General features: G+C 39.2%; 1 protein-coding gene across 8 annotated transcripts in view; it reads left to right on the forward strand.

Annotated features, from left to right (window-relative positions):
- The window catches only part of diaph2 (diaphanous-related formin 2), a 353,656-nt gene that overhangs the window by 15,038 nt on the left and 316,870 nt on the right, over positions 1-21,748 (forward strand). For 7 of the 8 annotated variants that reach the window (XM_014333843.2, XM_014333845.2, XM_014333851.2 and 4 more), the window contains 3 exons: positions 1,449-1,625; positions 8,303-8,407; positions 13,018-13,038. In XM_014333843.2, coding sequence (XP_014189329.1) covers positions 1,449-1,625; positions 8,303-8,407; positions 13,018-13,038 — 303 coding nt within the window. The remainder of the gene's footprint in view (positions 1-1,448; positions 1,626-8,302; positions 8,408-13,017; positions 13,039-21,748) is intronic. The other variant, XM_014333847.2, reaches the window with a different exon arrangement.

A 21,748-nucleotide genomic window follows, 5' to 3' on the forward strand; every position in this document is an offset into this window, starting at 1 on the left:
CTTAGTACTAGGGCTGCCACGATTAGTCGAATAGTCACGATTACGTCGACTATCAAAATCGTCGACGACTGATTTAATAGTCGACACGTCGTTTGAAGCTTTGTATCACAAAAGACGCAGGAATAAGTAGCAGGATTTAAGAGTGTAATAACGGACTGAAACAGAAGATGGCAGCACTGCATGTACAAGGATGCCAGCTGCCGTTAAACCCGGAAGAAGAAGAAGCTGTGTCCCAGAATTCATAGCGCAGCCCAGCTCAGTTTCCAACAATGGCGGCAGCTAGTTAGTTTTAATATTACTCTTATTATTCTTTCTGGGTCACAAAATAAACGTTTAACATATTTTCAGGTAAGAATGTAGCTGTGTAAACCTCAAATATCTGCTCAGTTTATCAAGACACCGCATATTTTCAAAAGCGCTCCGACGTTTTCGGAGACGTCTGTTACCCACTAGCTCGATAGCTAGCCGGGGGCTAGGTCACTAGAGCCCTGAGAACACCGGACTCCTGGCACATCGTTTTCAAACCCACCGCTGTCTTTCGCTGCTCAGGTTAAACATGATATATGAGTCACTGAGATAACTTAAAATGTTATTGTTTGGCTTTTTTTTAGTATTTTATTTGTTCCTGAGTAAATCGGTTTGGCTGAGATTAAAGTTCTAGTTTTTACACAGCTGAATAAACTTCAAGCAGACAGCTGATTATCAGAAGTGTGAGATGCTGGAGAATTTACTCCGGTGTCCTGTTATATTTTAGATAGCAAGGAGTTTATTAAACTTCACCGAGACAATCTGCAAATTTCATTCAAATTTAATAAACTATCATCTTGTCTTTATTTTTAATTAGCACAGACCTTAAACACTTCAAGCTGTAAGCTAATGATAGTTATATAAGAGCAGATGCTGCTGGTGCAATAAGCTGTACTTTTACGTTCAATGGATGATGATCTGATTAGTCGACTAATCGCAAAATTAATCGGTGACTAGTCGACTATCAAAATAATCGTTTGTGGCAGCCCTACTTAGTACCCTACCCTGCAAACTTGCAAAGTGGCATTGTATGCTAGAATCACTTGAGCATAAACTGAGCAATCCTGTGGGTTTGACGGTAAGTATATTATTTAGTTTGTTTTTTAAGTCAAACTGGAATCTACAAAATACAGGTGTTTGCCCAGTAATTATTTTCTTCAATACAAAGTAAAAATGAAAGAAAAAAAATCTATAGTTTTTTTTTTCTGTTTTAACCTCACTTTCATTTGTTTGCAGAAACACATCTGTTCCTGAAATCAGTGCATAATAATCGTGCTGTCTTTTGATAGCAGGAGACAAACTTTCAATCTAGTTGTTTTAAAAAATGTTTTTTTTTCTTAATGATCCATATACTTTATAGTCAAAACAAGCTCACTGGCAGTGCGATATTTTAATATGTCAATGAATCTGTTTTCTTTCAGCGTGATCGTATTACCAGTTTTAGGAAAACGGGGACGAAGAAGGAAAAGCTCCTGATACAGCACCCAACAGATCCCCTGTCTACCCAAACTGAACTTCCTGTTCCTCAGCCCCTTTTTGATGAGCGGTCCATGAATCTCTCAGAAAAAGAAATCATTGACCTCTTTGAGAAGATGATGGTAAGCTTTGTGTTTCTCTTGCAAAACGTCATCTGCTGTACTAAACAACAGTTTTATTACAACCGCTAATTCCACATAATAATAAGTAATGAAAATTTCACTATGAAGCACAGTGCTGTTATTTTGAGTATGTGTGGAGCTAGTTAAAACAAAAAAGGGCTTGAAAGGCATTTTTTATATCTATATTTCACTACAGATGCATTCTTGTTTTGCTGCTGGGGGATGATAATAGAATGATTGCTCTCCAGACCGACCCTGGTTTTATACAGTGTCTCTTAAAAAAGTCCTTTCAAACAGGGATGATATGCTGTTCTTTTAACTAAATAAACAATTTGATTAACATTAACAACATTATGATTGAAACCAGGATCCCACAGAGCTGTCATCTAGTCGAGACAGCTTTATCTGTGGATTTAGAGAGATAACTGTGATCTTTTTTCAGTGCTTTAACGTTAGCATCAATCCAGGACTTAAAAACCTTGGTGTAACTTATACGTTTATAGAGTTATGTCCATACCATCTTTGTTAAAGCCCCACAAAACAATATTAGGATGACACACACAACCTTTAGTACCTATGTGTTAGCATGATATCCTTGGGGTAATGTAGACAACTCCTGCAACTCCTTCTTACTGATCCTCATTTGAAGTAAACGGTGTGCAATAAATTAACCAATTTTTATTAAAGTCTATTTTCTGGAGTTTACCGTGATGCTTAAATTATTTTTAAATAGCTTGTCTTTAATTTTAAATATCCAGTAATCCCATGGTTGTATTGACACAACCATTTTTATTTATCTGTATCTCTGCTGTTGTCGAAAGACAATTATAAAAGCACCACTAAACTATAATGTAGCACCAGATGACATATATGTTCATTATGAAAAATGCAGGCATAGATTATTTTGAAACAACACCACAGTCTTAATAATGGTGGAGGCTTTCACAATCTCCAGAGATTAGTTAGTGGAGGAAAGAAGCCAATGCTTGTGATTGAGGAAGTATTTTGTGTTGTTGTTCTTTTTTTTATTTTTTAATTAACAATAAAAGAGTTGCTGAAAATTATGTGGTTTATAATTGATTGTGTCAGCATCATGTGATTTCTCTCCTGTATCATGGTGTTTATTTTGCCCAACCCTGAAGAAGGCCTTTTTCGCCTCAGGTGAGACGCCCGGGCAGTACGGGTTACACAGGAAACTTCAGTGTTTTCTCTCTAATTTTGCTGCGTCTGCATTGCAGCTCTAATAATGTCTCAGTGACTGAATCTACATTGATGTGTGACATGCATTCATACTCGTTTCGCCATAAATTTGTATTTTTCAAAATACTTGTGTACAGATTGTGATAAGTTGCCCAACAAAGTTGCAAAGCAGTATAAGCAGATAGGGCTGCCACGATTAGTCGACTAGTCACGATTAGTCGACACGTCGTTTGAAGCTTTGTAAGATCACAAAAGACGCAGGAATAAGTAGCAGGATTTAAGAGTGTAATAACGCACTGAAACAGAAGATGGCAGCACTGCATGTACAGCTCAGTTTCCAACAATGGCGGCAGCTAGTTAGTTTTAATATTACTCTTATTATTCTTTCTGGGTCACAAAATAAACGTTTAACATATTTTCAGGCGAGAATGTAGCTGTATAAACCTCAAATATCTGCTCAGTTTATCAGGACACCACATATTTTCAAAAGCGCTCCGATGTTTTCGGAGACGTCTGTTACCCACTAGCTCGATAGCTAGCCGGGGGCGAGGCTCACTTGAGCCGTGAGAACACCGGACTCCTGGCAGATAGTCTTCAAACCCACCGCCGTCTTTCGCTACTCAGGTTAAACATATATGAGTCACTGAGATAACTTACAATTTTATTGTTTGGCTTTTTTTAGTATTTTATTTGTTCCTGAGTAAATCGGTTTGGCTGAGATTAAAGTTATAGTTTTTACACAGCTGAATAAACGTCAAGCAGACAGCTGATTATCAGAAGTGTGAGATGCTGGAGAATTTACTCCGGTGTCCTGTTATATTTTAGATAGCAAGGAGTTTATTAAACTTCACCGAAACAATCTGCAAATTTCATTCAAATTTAATAAACTATCATCTTGTCTTTATTTTTAGTTAGCACAGACCTTAAACACTTCAAGCTGTAAGCTAATGATAGTTATATAAGAGCAGATGCTGCTGGTGCAATAAGCTGTATGTTTTATGTACAATGGATGATGATCTGATTAGTCGACTAATCGCAAAAATAATCGGTGACTAGTCGACTATCAAAATAATCGTTTGTGGCAGCCCTATAAGCAGAACTGCATGTCTCTCTGAAATCTAGGAACTACTCTGTACTTTGTCTTTAGAATTATTTATGGATAACAACGTTGTGGTTTCTGTGTTTTCATTGGATTTGTTGATATAAAAGATTATGGAACCAATATTACCTTTTAACTGAACCAAAATGACCTGAGATTTATAGAAAATGTAAATGTTTTATATTCAGATGTTAACCTTTTGTGAGGCCGGTCTCCACCTACGTATTCCTTAGGCCAGTGTGAGAAGTACCAAACTTTGAAATTCACTTCGCACTCATCCGTGGGGTCAAAGCTCTGTCACACTTGTGATTTTCTCCATTGAAATGCATTTTTGGCCTTATGTACTGCAGGATTGAAATCTTACAAAAAGCTTTCAGCCCATCTCTTTGAAGTGAGGAGCTGAATTACTCTGGCTTCATTGCATAGGTTGTGTGTACTATTGTGGATAATGTCTCTGAGTGTGTGTGTGTGTGTGTGGTACGGTGGCTGCCTTTCCTTTTTTCTCATACAATGGTCTTTATTGCCAGGGCCAGAGAAATACGACCAGTGCTCCTGGTTTTCATCAGGCGAGTGCTCAGTGTTTTCTTGCCTGGGTGCTCATCCCTGTCACTCAGTTCACCTCTCAATTACTATGTTTGTGCTCACAGCGGCGTGACATTAAACCCAGGCTTCAATTTGCTCAGTGACAGATGACACAGAAGGCATGTTTGTTGGTCTGACATTTGACAGGCCTTGACACTTTGGGTTGGGAAGTATAATTACAGTAATGAAATTAAAATTTAAAAAAGGGTTATTTACTTATGTACTTTTTAAGCAGGCGCTATTTACACTCATAGACAGTAAACTTTTCTGGTCAAACCTAGTAAACACAGAACTGTGGTGTGTAGTTTCTTTTGATGATAGTAGCTTCTCTTCAACATCTATCTGTTCAACACACATTCCAGTTGCTCTCTATCTTCTTTGTCTCTACACCCATTCTGTAATTGATTGTTATTATGGTCCTACATGTTGCAGTCTTGATGTCTAGCTGGCTTCAAATAAAGGGCTGACCCATGGCATATTAGTGAGACCCCCTACTGTGCGTTAATGACTAGCAGGAAAGTGAAAATACTTTTTTCCGCTGCAAAGTGGTTACACATTGCGCCGTGTATCTCAAAGCTTAAATAGCACGTAGCCTATTACTGAAAGGTCATCAAAAGGGTTTGTCAAAATATAGGAAGAAACACTCAGTCAGTGGCCAGGAAACCCAAATGAACTCTTTCTAGAATTTTTGAAACCAACCATTAAGAGCAGGAGTATATTTGTAAAAGTACAGGGGGAAAGTTAAAATGCATGGAAAAACATTTACTTTCAGCGCTGCCTTAGGAGGGCATTGTGTTTGTATGTCTCATGCGTTTTGTCACGGAATTTCCTAAGATGTGCACAGCTTGAATTCACAGGATCTCATCAAAATGTGTAGACATAAATCAGTTGCTGGAATTTCATGTATTTGCGTCTCACTAGAAACGCAGCTATAATGCTGTAGCCGACTTCACTAATAGCACAAAAACAACATATAAAAAGAATTGACTGTTCTGTTGAAGATTTTTACTAAACCTCGAGGTATCACGATAACCACAGTCCTTTTTTTAATGTGTAGAGTTATGACTGTACACTAGCATAGGCGTGGTGTTTTGTGAGGTCAAACGCATGAACTCATCTCCTCAATTTAGACCGTCTGCCTGATGGTGTGAATATGGCTGCTGCATATTGGCACTCTCCTCCCAAGTTGCCATTAGCAGTCGTGGCATTATTGCCCAGATGATGGTTTTACTTGGCTGCCAGCATGAAAACCTGCAAGAGCATGACATCCATACTTGATTGATTCGACTGATTTGATTTCTGTGCCAATTTGTCTCTGTTTCCGCTCTTTAGAGAATATCTTTTTCGAGCAGGGGAACGGTATTGAGGTGCGCGCAAAGACAGAGGAGCAGTGAAAGAAGAATGTGACATTGCAGTGCTGCTGTGGCTAGTTTGGGGTTTTATGTGCCTCTCTGTGAGCCTTGTCAGGATGAACACTCCTCGTAATAAGCTCCTATGTGATCCCTCAGCAGTTCCACTCTGCACCAGGACATTAAAACCAGCCCACAGGAGAATTACTGCATGTGCCCTTACACACTCATGGATCAGACTTGAGGCTAGTGGACAAAATAATTGATTTGTCACAGTTGAAGCAAAACATTTTATACTTCTACTTTTCTTAGATCCAGTTTTCCCCATAGGGTGAGCACTCCATACTGTTTTCTGCCTGAGATGCATTTGATGGCTCCCATTAATTTTCCCTTTCAATGATACAAAGCCTATAGTGCCCTGGTTTTGCTCTGTTTTAGGCTTACCACACCACAGGATTTTGGAATTTTAGGGCCATCTTGTATTATTTTATATATACTTTAGAAACTAAACACAGCAGTGAGTGTCTAACGGTTTGCATTGTGCTCAAGATTTTAATATTAGGGCGCTTACGTCCACATTATATGATCCATGCAGTAATTTCTTTTACGCCTTTTTAATACAAGGGCAAACTCGTTTTATAGGTCAAATCATAACCTTAAACTATGCAGTAATTTGATGAAAATCTGTCGCAGTTAATGAATACCTGAAATTTACCATCCACAGACTTTAGCAGATGCTTGGTATCTTCCCTGGTGAGGTGCTGCCAGGCCTGTGGTGCAGCCATCTTCAGTTATTGCTTGTTTGGGGACTGGTCTTTAGTGAGTCAAACACCTGCTCAGTTGGATTTAGGTTACTGGCTAGTCAAGAGCTTTGCACAATACATATGAAAACTCGTTGATTGCTTCGACTGTATTTAGGACGAAGCAATCAGCAGAAAGTCTGCTGTGTTTTTATTGCCTGGCTACTGTAAAAATACATTCTTAGTCGATTTTGCCAGACCAGTGTGAGACAAACAAGGAATCTTTGTCCCCGTAACTTCGCCGTCATTTATACAAGCTCAGATCTCCTCATTTCAGTCACATCAGCAGCATAGGCATGATATCTTGAGACTCCTTTTTATGTAGCCTGTGAGGGTATAATTAATAATAGAGCATTAATCATTTTGGAGGCGAAACATGAGGGCTCATTCCTCGAGTTTGCCCCCTGACAAGCGTCCCGCAGGCCCACTGCTCCTACCCCTCCCATAATGTACTCACCCCATCACATTTTGCTTCCTTTATTGAATGCCAATTAAGCAGATAAATTAGCAGGGTTCAGAGATTAATTGAAAAACCTGCTGGTTTCCTTCAGTGAAAAAAACCTGCCAATTGTAAAAGTTTCAGCTGCACTTTCTCCCCTCCTCTATCTCCCAGAGATATTAATGATTTTTGTAGCTCAAAGGGTATTTACTAGAGGAAATATGCTTGAAGGAATTCAGGTCACCGTGCCCCTGGATGGAATTCCTGCCCATGCTTCGCTAACAAATGAAGAAAAACCTTGTGAATCAGGTTATTTGTGGTAAGACATTCAAACAGTGTTCTTACTTTCAACTCACGCGCTTCGTTTTTTTTCTCTAGCTGAATTTTACACTTAACTGCATGAAAGGAAATCACTGTCAGAACAGATCAACGTGTACTAAAAGACAAATGATTTTCTCTGCTTCCCAGCAGAGGGCAGCATGCCTCCACACCTTTAGGTTCACCGTTCTAAAACCTCGAGGAGGATGTTTTTTCACTCTGTTCATTCTACCCATCTCTTTGTGAGAGAGTGCTTCTGATAAACATCCCCCTCCATTCTAATCATCATGTCATTCCCTAGCTTTTAGTGCTCTGTCCAGCCTTCGCTCTATCCCTGATGTCTCTCACATGAAAGACCTCTTTTGTGATGCAGAATTAAAGTAGCATGAAGATAATACTCCCAATAACACACAGATACTGCCTATCCAGCCTATCTGATGTGATTGCATGGCCTCAATAGAAGCAGTGTGTTTGATTTTGTTCTCCTGTTCTGAGTTGGGGTGTAGAGTTTTTATTGCTGCAGCCTTGCTACTTTCGTTTCAAGGACTAATTATTATTGCCATTATTTTCTGCTGCGGAGCCACGTGACTTTAATAAAGAAACAGACAGCCAACTTTTTTCAGCCATGGAAACAGGATTTTCTATTAAAGGATTTTAGTGGAAATGGAACAATAATTGTTTGTTTGTTGAAAAAGCTTTTTCTTGTTAGTGAAACCATTGTGCTGTAAATAACCTTGTAACAAGTTTGAGGTTGTGAAATGCAGTTGATTTGAAATGTTTTATTAAATTCAAGTTCAAATGTCAAGTATTTTTGTAAAATCTGTTTTTACTTAAAACTGTTGAGTATCACAGAGCTTCATTATTAACATTTTGCCTTTCTTGTTGTGTAGGAGGACATGAACCTGAATGAGGATCGCAAAGCGCCGCTGCGAGAAAAGGACCTGAGCACCAAACGCGAGATGGTGGTCCAGTACATCTCAGCCACGGCCAAATCTGTAAGTGAGAGAATGCATTTCAGAGTTATGTCTTTATAAGCTAAGATATATTGTACAGTTGTAACTGGTGGGCTGCAATGTCACGACACTTAACACTCCTCTCTAGAATGACAACATGATGCTTTTTGCTTGCTTTGTCATCTGCTCTTGCACACGCTCACTTTTGCTGCCTTTCTTCACACCTCATGCTTGAAATCCACGCCTTTGATTGCAGTTTTGATTTATATCCCTTACTTCTCCCCCTGTTGTGCCAAAATCTTCCAGATTTAAGGCAATCCCTCACTTACTCAATCATAGGTGGATGGTCCAGTCACATGCTTGCATGAAAGCGGTTGGTTGTCCAGGTGTATAATTGCATGTGAATTTTTGGTGGTGTCTTCTTGCTGCATTATTTGTTTATAAAGACGAGAGGCACTGCAATCAAATACAGGAGTGAAATAGGACAAATGTCTGACCAGTAAACCTGTGATAATTCTTTACACTGCACCATAGCATGCTTTACCGTTTAGTTTTGCATGCTATGGATGCTTAGCAGAATTATTTTGTTGGTCTGTTGACTCTCAGTTGTTTTAAAATGAGATTAGATATAAAATTAATTAAAATGATTTTGCCTGTTTTGTGTTGGAGTAATTTGGTGGAGAGGCGATGCTTAATCATTTTAAGCAATAACAGTTTTGGCAGCGATCCATGAATGTATGATAAATTCTTGTATTGTCTATTGAAGTTATGGCCAGCCTCGTGCTGTAAAATTCAGATCACTTCTGAAGAAGAAGAAAAAGTGATTTCTGTCCTCTTTGTTTCCTGAACCTGGTAGCTCCTTCTTGACATCATCATTTATTACCTGCCTCATTGTTATGGTAATTAACTGGCATTATTGATAATGATGATTATCCGAGATGATTGAATTCCACACAGGGCCCATTATGCTTTGTGAGCACTGATATTTTATTCAAATGAATAACGTAATCCATGTAGTCAAAGGACAGAGGACAAAATGGGATGTCTGTCAGCACCCTGCTATCACATTTAATAGGTCTGAAGAAAGGGGATGGTTGAATGTCAGTGATGATTGTGTGCGTGCTGATTCATGCAAGTGCACATGCAGTCACACTATAATACAGGACAGCTATATATCCAAACACCATTACATACCAATAATACATAAAGATAATGTGCTTCAACTTAATAGTTTGCCATTTCTTTACATATGATTGCAATAGTAATGTGACACGGCTGCCAATTCGCTGCAGTTAGCAACGTGATACACAACAATTATTCCTGTAACTACAGTATGAGAGAGACAGGAAGACTTTTATTTCAATGTTTTAGAGTATATCAGAGATTATTCCAGGAAGAAATTCTGTTATTTTAAGAGTATAAAAAAATATAAGACACAAACAAAACAAGAACAAAAAAATGGCCAAGTTGGATAATTTAGTCATCAGTAGATTTGTTCTCCTGTTTTCAATAAAGTGTATTTATACAATTAATTGCCTCGCTTTCTTTTACGTCCTGATAGATGAAAAAAGATATTTCTTAATGTTACTTTATTTAAATATTTACAAATGTGTGTAACAGTAAAGCTTCCTCAAACCGCCTTGTAGTGTTCCTTTGCTGTTGGACTGTGTGATGTGGGTTGTAGTAACCCAGTCACTCATTGCTGTCTGTTTTGCCTGGTGTTACGGCGCAGCGTAGTTTGTCAGCAGTTGCCTTACAAGTGTGAAGAGGGTTTAAATTTTTGAGACCTTTTATAATTTAGACTTCAAAATCACCATTTTTTTCCACTCAGTCTGCACGAATGAGCCTATATGTCTGTAAATTAAAGGTTGGACATTATTGGGAGCTAATGCTGCATATGGGTGCTAATACGCATGTGAGTGGTGATCGAATGTAGGAGTGCATTTTGATGTCTGTCTGTCTGGATTCTCTGTCTTGCTGTTGTGCATTCAATGCTAATGTCATTTTGCTCATCTAGCAAAGATGTATGCTGCATTGGGAGGTTGCGGTTTTTGTTGGTGTCAAACGGCTACAAACATGCTTTGTTTGTCTTTTTCTTTTTTTACTCCACACGCTATTTAATAGGTGTCTGATTTGCACTTACCTTTCATTTCAGTCATTGAAATATAAGGGGGACAACCAGGACCATTTCTTCCACACTCATATGTAGTCAAATTTGTGTGTAGACACTTTAATTCACCTCTTTCTTTCTCAACTTAATGCAGTTGCAGAGAACGTAGATTTGGAACTAGAAGTTTCAATCAGTAAATGCTGGCGGAACAAGAAATATCCCCCTTGTATTGTGTAACCCTTTTCTTGTCTGTCTCTGCAGACTTGCTCAATTGAACATGTGCCTTAGTGTTCAGGAATAGGCAGTATTCCTGGAGTTCAATAGCTTTAAGTGCTTCAGGTTTCTCTCACGGGGTGCTCCTTTCTTGTATGTACAGTATATTCACCTTTCATGCTTACTGACATACCACATCCAACTGCTGTTTGGCTCGAAAATGACATAAAATGGGAAAAGACTAATTCTTACTTTGTTTTCTCTTGTAAAATATGTCTTTCAAAGGGAAGTTAAAGCTTTTCTTCTTCTCTCTCTCCTGTGAATTGCCACCTCTCTCCTGGTCTGTTGCCAGGAAAGTTTGAGAACACTTCCCATAGTATACCAGGGTGCCTCAGCAAGGGTCTAGCAAATTACCCCCAACACAAACGGGATGTCTTTTCACAGGAGAATTCCACATTAACCCTGTTCATTTGAATATGAGCTGTGTTTCAGTGGAATCCAACGCTGCTCTTGCACGAGTGTGCCTACTGACATCATTGTCCATCAGCTTTGCATGAACAGCTGCACTTCTTTCTCATCTTATTTTCCTGTGCTTTCTTCCCTTTACATATGTGCCAAACTAATCTAAACAATTGATACTATTAGAATTTCTCTGAGATTTAGTTTTGACTACCAGCAGTGAATATTTCAGTGTATAATTCCAGACTTGCTCTGTCTCATCCAGCAAAGGTGTTATGGCAGGGTCTTAACAGGGGGACGTTCTAGTGTAATTAACGAAGTTTTATTCAAATATTGGTTTGTTTGATGCAACCAATGTGCCACCTTCTTCTCTGAGTGGGACCTGGATTTGCTGAGGTCATTCAAGCACTTTATTGTTAGCCTGATAAGTGTTTACGTAATTATTTGGAAAAAAGAAAAAGAAAAAAAAGAGTAGACATAATTGTATTTGATCTGAATAAAAAAATCTGTATACTTGCACCTATTGACTTTATACGTGTGCCTATTGACTTCTCCTGCTAAGCATCAGAACTCAAAAGGTAGTAAAATGAGAAAACTTGTCCTTGTTTCAGAAAAAGGTGTTACATTGCACCCAAACCAAAAACTTGTTAGTGAAACTGTGCCGTTCCCCCTTAAGCTCCTCTCTGACTATTATCTGAACACACTAAAGATAGTGTCTGCTATTTTGGTCAAGCTGCTATGAAATAATATTAAAAATACGTATTTGATCTGGTTGGCATCAATATCCACGCAAAATATCTGAGCTCTGAGTTACATCAATGTGACTCATTTCAAGGAGTCTAATCTGCAGGATTCAGGTAATGCACCGTCTTAAATAGTGATATGCTGCATTCGCAGGAAAGCAAGGAAAATGTAGTTAGAGTGTGAATACAAAGTAGTGTTTCTGCGATCAGGCGATGACGTGTAGAAGACGCTTTATGTGATGGAGTGATGGAGAGGGGAATCAAGCATCATATGGCCACACATCTAGAGAGTTTGTGCGTGACAGTAAATGAAACAAAAAGGTAGGTTTTGTACTTCCTCTCTCTGCATACTAGAGAGATGGGGTACCCTAGTGTGTCCTGTAACTTCCTGCAATCAAAATGCATTTCTTCAAAAGCATACGGCAGAGAAAGAAGAGCTCAACCACAGATTAGAATACATTTACTCTGCTGACAGACACACTCCTACTGTGAAACAAGCCCCACAGTTGTAGTAATGAAAATCACTTCCGTTACCTGCCACTATTGACAAATAACAAGGTTAAACTTCAAGAATCGTGCTGACTGCATGGGTTCAAGGTAGCTCCGCCACGCAAATTTGACACCTGAAGCCCAACGTTAATGGCAGCCGATTGATTTCAGTCCACAGAGCCTCTTTGCCCACACTAGCCACTGTTCTGTTCTGTACCACTCATTCAATCAGGCAGTCACAAGGGCAATCATATTTTATCCCCTTAATCATTTAATTAATACCTTGTGTGGAAGATGGCATGACTAAACATGACTTCCGCTTTTGTTGCCGCAACTTTTACTTCGGCGTGTTTCATATGCCGAGCAAATATTCATATTCAAAATAATTGGTAACACTGCAGCTGCCAAACGCAGACATTATCTTCAGCGTGTGACGACAGTTTTGAATGTTCTCTTGTTGGCTTTTTTCAATTGTAAGTGTATAGTGTGTGCTTTAATTGTGTGAAGAATTTTTGTGATGTCCCATAAGTTACGCTAATGCTTCAACGTGTAATGGAGAGAATTCTCTGGCCTTACTAATGATTGTGCTGTTTGTGTCTTTTTGCACATTAACCTCCTCCGCTGATCGCTGCATGCAGATAACTGGGAGCAAAGTTGCGGTAAGTAGCCCATTATTTATTTAGCTTGTGAATCTTCGTACTTCTATGTATCTGTCTTTATTCACTCCCTAAGCTCACAAATACACATTACACATCATTTTATCTCGTTTTGGAAGGATGTTGAGGAGCGCATTCTGAACTGTGCAAGTGAGGGTCATTTCATTTTCTTTTCATTTTCACCTGTGATATTACTAATGGGCTTTAATTTGAAAAGGCTATAAACTGTCAACACATTTCCTGCATGCAAATTTTTAGCATTTTAAAATGAGAAATCTTGAAATTATACAGCCTGAAAGTGAGTCAGGACACCTTTTGTTGGTTTTTGCTGTTTCTCTTTGAAATTGATTGCAGTGTAACTTCTATTAGCATTTCAATACTTTAATATCCACAAAGAAGGATAGCTTTTACACAAATTCTCATAATCTTCAATCTAATCTGTTTATCAAAATGATTTTAATGATAATAATAATAATGGATCGCATTTATATAGCGCTTTTCGGGACCCCTCGAAGCGCTTTACAATACCACTATTCATTCACTCTCACATTCACACACATTTTGTCTGTGAGATACAATGCACATAGAGAATATACAGTAAAGCTTCTCTGACTACCCCCCACCACAGGGGGTAGCTCTACACGTCGCCTTGCTGTTATTTGGCGCTACATAAATAAAATTCAATTGAACATGTTTAATTTGACAGATGTTCTTCCTGACACAACCCCAAAGGGATTCGCGTTTCTTTTTGAGATCAAACGGAGGATCTTTCTTAGGTGCACATGTACCACACTTTGGATCCACATTAAAAATATACAGTATAACACTTAAAAGGACTTTGCACACACTCATAAATACTGTACACAGACACACACTGACCCACAGTGCACTGCAATATTTTTCTGCCTAAAGCAGAAATATTCGACCATATTAGGATAGTGGAAAAATTTATGGTTGTTTATCAAAATTTGCTGTCAACAGCTCCCCATGTGACAGGAACACGACTGGATCCTTACAAATGCTTCTTCTTCTTCTACATTTTACTTCAGGTAGTTTACTTGAAGTATACTATTGGAATTTCCCACAGTATTGGCAATGCACATTCATTTGTTCACATTATAATATACAGATTACTTATTTTCACCTACGAAATGGCATCCCTCTTTTGTAAAGAAGAAATTATTTTGTGTTTTTTTTTTTTTAATATCTACTGGTTCATAGTTTGGCAAGTGTTGAATTGTCACTTTAAACTGTGGCTTATTACCTTTTGAGAGCTTTGTGAGGATTAGGAGGACTGTAAAGCTTAGCAGAAACACACAAAGTAAAGTAGCACTGTGTGACCTGGCCTCTGCTCTGCTCATGAGCTCAGACAAACCTCGCTCTGCAAGGCATTTAACAGAACCATTTGTATCGATTGAGTTTTCTCCTTCTTTGTCAAACTGTTCTTTTGTGCTTGGTTATTTCCGTTGGAAGAACTGGTTTTTCAGCTCTGCCCCTATTGACCTGGACTGAGTAGCTTTCAATCAGCGGCAATGGCCGATTTGTTTTCACTAGGCAAGTTTGAATTGTGAGACCTAAATTAAGAAGTTCTGCAAACCATGCAGGCACCCTATCAAATGCATTGCTTCCAACTCAAGAGCATACTGATTAGGGCTGCCACGATTAGTCGACTAGTCACGATTATGTCGACTATCAAAATCGTCGACGACAAATTTAATAGTCGACGTGTCGTTTGAAGCTTTGTAAGATCCAGAAAGACGCAGGAATAAGTAGCAGGATTTAAGAGTGTAACGACGGACCGAAACAGAAGGTGGCAGCACTGCATGTACAAAGATGCCAGCTGCCGTTAAACCCCGAAGAAGAAGAAGCAGTCTCCAGTATCGTAGCTGTGTCCAAATTTACGGGCTGCATCCTTCGGAGGCCGCATTTATAGGCCGATTACGTTACAGCGACGTGACGAAGGCTTTCCAGATTCGAAGATTCCTCCAAATGTGTCCTCCTTTTCCCCGAATTTGAAGGATGAGTCGGATGTATCCTTCGTGGCCCAACCTATCCCAGAATTCATAGCTCGGCTCAGCCTATTCCAGTTTCCAACAATGGCGGCAGCTACTTAGTTTTAATATTACTCTTTCTGGGTCACAAAATAAACTTTTAACATATTTTCTCGGCGAATATAGCTGTATAAACTTCAAATATCTGCTCGGTTTATCAAGACATCACATATTTTTAAAAGTGCCCCAACGTTTTCGGAGTCGTCTGTTACCCACCCGCTCGATAGCTGGAGGGTTCAAGGCTCACTGGAGCCGGCGTAAAACACCAGACTCCCTTCACTACCTGTTATATTTTAGATGGCAAGGAGCAGACGCCTGAGTTTATTAAGCTCCACCGAGACAATCTGCAAAATTCATTAAAAGTTTAATAAAGTATCATCTTGTCTTTATTTTTAGTTAGCACATACCTTAAACACTTAAAGCTGTAAGCTAATGCTAGTTAGCGGATGCATGCTGGTGCAATAAGCTGTATGTTTTACGTCCAATGGATGATGATCTGATTAGTCGACTAATCGCAAAAATAATCTGTGACTAGTCGACTATCAAAATAATTGTGGCAGCCCTAATACTGATGCATTTGTAACCTTTGTGCCATCCCTCTACCAGTAGCCCATAGATATGGCTAGCATACAGGCAGGTATAAACTGTCATTCTTGAAAGCCCAACTGAAAGCTAGTGGGGTGCAGATGGAGAGCATTTAGCCGATGATGGCCTACAGTACAACTCCCTGCTTTGCTGGCAGATTCCCATTTTCATGCTGTCTGCGTGTGTCGGTTGGACAGAGTGCTCTCTTATGTGCTGTAAGGGAAGTGTTGGTTAGGATTGTCTGCAGGGAAAATACAACTGTAACTTCTCTGTCTAAGGCATGAAACCTCCCTGGCACTCTCCTCGTGGAGAATGATTTAGGAATACAGAGACTGTGGGAATTACCTGTAATCCACTTTGACCATTGTTAAACTGTACAACATTGCAAAGCCGCATATCCTCTCAATGTGTGGATTCCCTATTAATGCCCCTATTCTGCCCCTGTGTCATCAAGTTTGTGGTCTTTACCCTTGATGTTAAGATTCATTGTATATAACATATACATATAAGTAACTGCATGTTTTACGCAGTGCGCTGCAGTTCCCTGTACCCACTACAATGGTTTTATAACGTCAGGCTTTGTAAAACTTGGCCTGATTTACGTCACAAGTCAAGGGCCACATTGTAACAATACATCAATGTCTACTGCAGTGTTAACGTGAAAGCCTTTGATTGTGAGAGGTTGTGTGATGCAGGCAAAAGAAAAAAAGAAACTGCAATCTCTAGACCACAGGGAGGTGATCAATATCTCTATGACTGGACAGATGACTGCTTATTTCCATGGTAACATCGTGGTCAGTTCTGAGATGTCAGGTGGTGATGGCTGGTGTGGTTGTGTGTGTTTTCAGTGTGTGGGTTGGACCAGAGATCCTAAAACGCATCAGACAACCTGAGAAAAAAGGTCAGAAGAGGCTGTATCGGCTTCACTATAGCTGATGAACTTCATAAACAGTCTTCTTTTTTCTGCTGCATTGGAATGTTGGCATTTTAATTTCAGTCTAGCTAAAGATGTCTTTAACATCAACTTTATTTTCTTGTGTGCAGAGTTGTGCGGATGTATGCAGTTATGTGATTGTGTATGCTATAGGAGGATAGGAATACATTAGAAAAATCTCACATCCCAATGTCATGGAGTATAACTTAGTTCAACTACAAGGTCGTTTTCATTAATCTGTTCAAATGTGGCTGTATATTCAACATTTAAATGAAAAGATGTTTGCGTGTCTATCACGCACAGCATTGCAAAAGCACTAAACCTTGATATTTTCCTCATTTTTGAGATAGTTTCATTTGCAATCCACCTGAGGTATTTTATTGATGTATTTTTTAAATCATTATTTTCTAAAGATGCATTTTTCCTCACTAATTTATTAGTTACTGTTAAAAGTTAATCAATACCTTAGGTAAAAATTCACATTCAGAGCATTCAGTCAATATGCAAAATTTGGACATAACTTTTTATGATCAGCAGTCAAAACCCCTAAATTTCTTTTTTTAGAGAGAAAGGCAAGAGAAATGCACTTACCCTTTAGCACTGAAATGAAGGATGTTGATATACATTTCTTTTGTTTTATTGGTTGATATTATATGTATCTCAGGTGAATTACCTGTGCTCCTAATCTTCTGTGTTAGTGCCAAGGATTTTTGGACAATCTGTTAGCAAATAGTTATCGTTAGGATAGAGAATCGCAAAGCATCCAGATGGGAAACAAGGGACATAGAAAGAGAGTTGCAAGGATATGAGGCAGACATCTGGCTCCTCTTTAACTCCAATCAAGTGTTCGTTCACAGTGCCAGGAGTGCTTGTGAAGGACCCTAAAAAAAGGAAAAAGTAAAAGAAATATGGTGAGCCTGAAAGGAAATCAAGGCACCCTCCCTCCCTGCTTACCTTTTAAAACCACATACCTCAAAAGACTTTTTGTTTCAAGCAAGCTATTAAACTGGGTGCTGAGGGTTGAGCAGATTTGATGTGGCACATGTCCTTGGTTCTTTAAAAGAACAGGAATGAAAAATTAATCAATAGCGTGTGCCTCCCATGCCCTGAGCCAGTGTTCAACATAGATTCTATTTTAAATTAAGATCAAGGAAACATGCTCTGGAGGGGACCGTTTCAATAAGATGTTTCTTTGATTGGCTGAAAGCAAATTTTAGAGTTCTTCTGATTGACATAAAAAGTTGCCTGAGAGTGAGATTAGGAAATATTTATTTGACAAAATACTTTCACATAGGATATCTTTAAATATGCTTTGCTATCATTGTTAATAAATACTGAACATTTGTTGCTTTAATGACTCAAATTATAGGAAAATTCTATTCCCAGAATCCTTCACTGGGATGTGTTAGGGCGCTAACATGTAGACTACAGTTTGAAAACCCAATGGTTATCATTTGGTTCTCAGATGTAAATATCTGGATAACTAGTCATGCCTTACTGTTCTGTGCATAATTTCTGCATTTGACTATGGCCCACGAGTTTGAGATGATGGAGAGAAGCATTCTTTATGTAGGAAAACCCCGTCACACCTACAAAGTCAAGCTGTACTAATCCAGTTGAGGGAAACGAGCCCACACTGGAATTGAATCTCTTTGAATAACCTGGACATCAACCTGACAAATCCAGGTTCCTCCTTTCTGCTCCATTTGCAGGTCAAAGGGAACCCTTTTGTCACAAACAGTTTTATAGGCATGTGCCTTTCTTCCTTTGTGAACTCATCGATTGTATCATTTGCATCTACAAACGTTCCTCTTTCCATCCTTTTGATTCAGGTTGATATCTTTTTCATTCGTCCTTAGATCTACAACCAGATCTAAAACTGTATCAGTCTCTTTTTGTGTGTTTTTGATATTTTTTTGTGTTTGAAAGCATTTTGTGTGGTGAATCCTGTGATGTTATGGTGGTGAAGTCCTCTTTTGATCATTGACAAGGAAACATGTACATCCTTTCTTGACTTGTTGTGGAGGCATAAAGGGCTCTCTTGTCATTGTTCAAATGTTTTTTTTTGTCCATGAGAATTGTGCTTCTTTGTTTACCAGTTCATTTGTTATGTCGTAGCTTTGTAGCGTATCCAGGTTTGGTAGACTAACCACCTTTTAATGTCAGATTTGTTCATTTATAAGCTCATTATTGTCTTCATCTTTATCAGTTTTTCTTGTTTTGTAAAAACAGTCCGGTTACTATTATACCCTTGGCAGTTATTAGGCAGAACATGCTACATTTGCCACAATGTCTTACAACAGGTGGCTCGTTCATGCTGCTCTAGACATTTTAGTGGTATGGTTTGGGTCCATTCGTCCCCTCAGACAGAAGGGTCACTGCAAATCGATACAAAGCTTTTCTGAGCAATCACCTTTGTCTAATGATAAAACTTTACAATTCTGATGGGAATGGTCCTCTCCAGAATGCCTCCAGCCAATGGCGATGAGAGGTCACTGAATGGTTTGATGAGTATAAAAATTAATCACATGCTACAGCCTTTGTAGTCACCAAATCTCAACCTAAATTAACACCTGTGGGAGACAGATGGACTTTTATGTCAGAGAGTGCTTTCGAACACCAAGTAGGAGAACATTTTTTGAGGAAAAACTCACAGAATGAGCGTCATGGCACACTGAGGCTCTTCTGGGAAGATATGAGGGTTCAACACGGTACTTTATAAATACTTTTATGGATAACTTAATAACATTGTAAATATGTAATAGCTATCACAGTTGTCATGTCATGTTGAACTTTTCCTACCAGCTAATGTTGTTTTTTTGCCGAATGACTTGTCTTCAGGCATTTATGGTTGGATTGACCTTTGCTGGCTGTGGAAGAAGCAAGGTTTTAGCTGTGACAGAGGCTGGGTTGTGTGGGAAGGATTAAGTCAACAACAGCTCCCACGGGGGATGAGAAAAAGAGGTTACTTTCCATCAGCATTTGTCCTCTTTTTATTTTTTGTGCTTGACTTTTTATGGGTTTTTTCTGCCTTTTCTGCAAGCTTCTCTCCTTCCTTATTTCTCCCCTCACACATCTTTTCTATACAACATATGTCTTTTCAAAGGAAGAAACAATCATTCCTCTTCAATCAGAAGAGGCGAGCTGAATCTGGTTATTTTGAAGGGAACATGAAAGGCTGAAGTGGTCACAGTATGCTGATATTGAATTGAACAGTGACTATGGCAGTGCTTTATAGTCTCCCTGTATTTGTGTTGGTGTGTCCACATGAACGTGTTTCTGTGCTGGTAGTAAGAAGCACTGTTTTTCTCCATGAATTTTCAGCACACTTGCATATTACAGCGACGATTTAGATATTGCACAGGAGAGACTGGCTATTTTAGAGAAGGGCGGGGAGGAAAAAATAGGATTCTTAGTTCTGTTGATTGCATATCTGTGAATTTTATGTACTGTATGCACATCCCACACTAGTGATGGAGCTTGTGAATACGGGCTATGCTCTCAGTTGTACATCTCTCTCCCACAGCTCTGTCAAACACTCAACAGCACTGTCGGCATGCTCAGCTCGGCAGGAGGCTCCTGCAGGGCCGCATTAGGCTCCATAAACTTTATAGCATATTTTTACAACCCAGCTCTCTGTATGCATCCACCATCACATCCCATCGCATCTGCTTTAACTGTTCACACAGCTGTGAAATTCTGTGTATCCCCATGTTTTATGGTTGCTTGCTTCTCCAGTCACTCCCGATTTCTTTATTTGCTTCTTTAGCTCTTCGATACCCTCTACATCTGTGTATATTTAGTAAGTTATTTGCTTTGGTTGATGCGGTCGGCTTCTTTTTCTAGATGTGATCTCTGTGAAATGTGGGCTCTGTCTGAATATGTCAAGATTTGCATGGAGAATGCTTGCATTGGGCGATGTGAGAAAGCACTCCTGTTCATAACCTTGCCAGGCTCTCTTTTTGTGCATTTGTAGTCATTCCAAATGCAGACTTCACACTCACTTGCATTCCAATGTAAGAAGTGCATTGACCCCGCTGATCTGTAATATCTCTGTTTTGTACCTTGGTAGTTGAAGGACAGGTAGGAAGAAAAGGTAGCTGTTGACAAATTGACAAAGTTGTTGCAGATGTTGGGTTTGGTGAGAGTCACATTGACGGCCTTTTTTATAATCCCTCACTATTCTTGCAGTAAGCCCACTAGGACCTGTGGGAGTGCCCTACTGCTCAGTCAACTAGTCCACTCAGCACAACAGCGTGCTAACAAGGTATAGTCTCTGCCTATCAGCCGCAATGCTTTCATAGCGCTGTCATACTTGGACGCACAAGAGTAAAGCCATATAATCGCCTCATCAACAGCCAGGTTTCCCCTGATTCCCTAGACAGCTCTCTGCCGTAATGATTGGTGACATGATCAAGGCCAGATCACTTGCTGTGTTATTGTCTGGCTTGCAGTTTCTTTTTGAAGGGTGCTCTGGAGAGATGGGTCATAGTTTTAAACTGGAAACCTTCAAGCTATATCACTTTTTCGCTGTTTATTGGCATCATGTGGCTAGTTGGCTTGCCGCTCACTAGTTAGTAAATGGATGGAAGAATAAATGAATGAACAAATGAGAATACATTAACTAGTAATTAGGACTGTGCAATTAATCCCATTACATTTTTTTTTTGCTTCAAACAATTATGAAAATAAGATAATTGAGATAAAACAATAATTGCGCTCCATTCTCTTTTGCCACAAAGCTCCTGTTTTGTGTTAAATACAGAGCATTCTGGTCTTTAAATGAAGAAAAAAGCTAAAATCTATTCAGTTATTAACCTTTGATTTTAGGGTGGTCCACAAGGAACACTAGCAACAACAGAATTTTAACAACTGTAAAATGCATGATGAAAAAAAAAGAAAAAAAAAGTCAGTGAATAATCGTGTCAAGTAATTGTGATCTCATTGTTCACCGGCATAATTTGGATTATGATTCTTGCAGTATTTGAGCAGCCCTACTGGTCATGCACTAGATAGAAACACTCAGGTTGCCATGATGTACTTTAGGCTTGGTTGGTAAAGCGTAGTTCAGCTGTCCCAGAGAATGCGAGTCTTATCCTGAGTGAGTTGGCAGCACCTCGCATTCATGCATGCTGGCTGCTCT

The sequence above is a fragment of the Haplochromis burtoni genome, unplaced genomic scaffold (genome assembly GCF_018398535.1).
Source record: "Haplochromis burtoni strain Fernald_Lab_line unplaced genomic scaffold, NCSU_Asbu1 Contig_4, whole genome shotgun sequence".
Lineage (NCBI taxonomy): Eukaryota > Metazoa > Chordata > Actinopteri > Cichliformes > Cichlidae > Haplochromis > Haplochromis burtoni.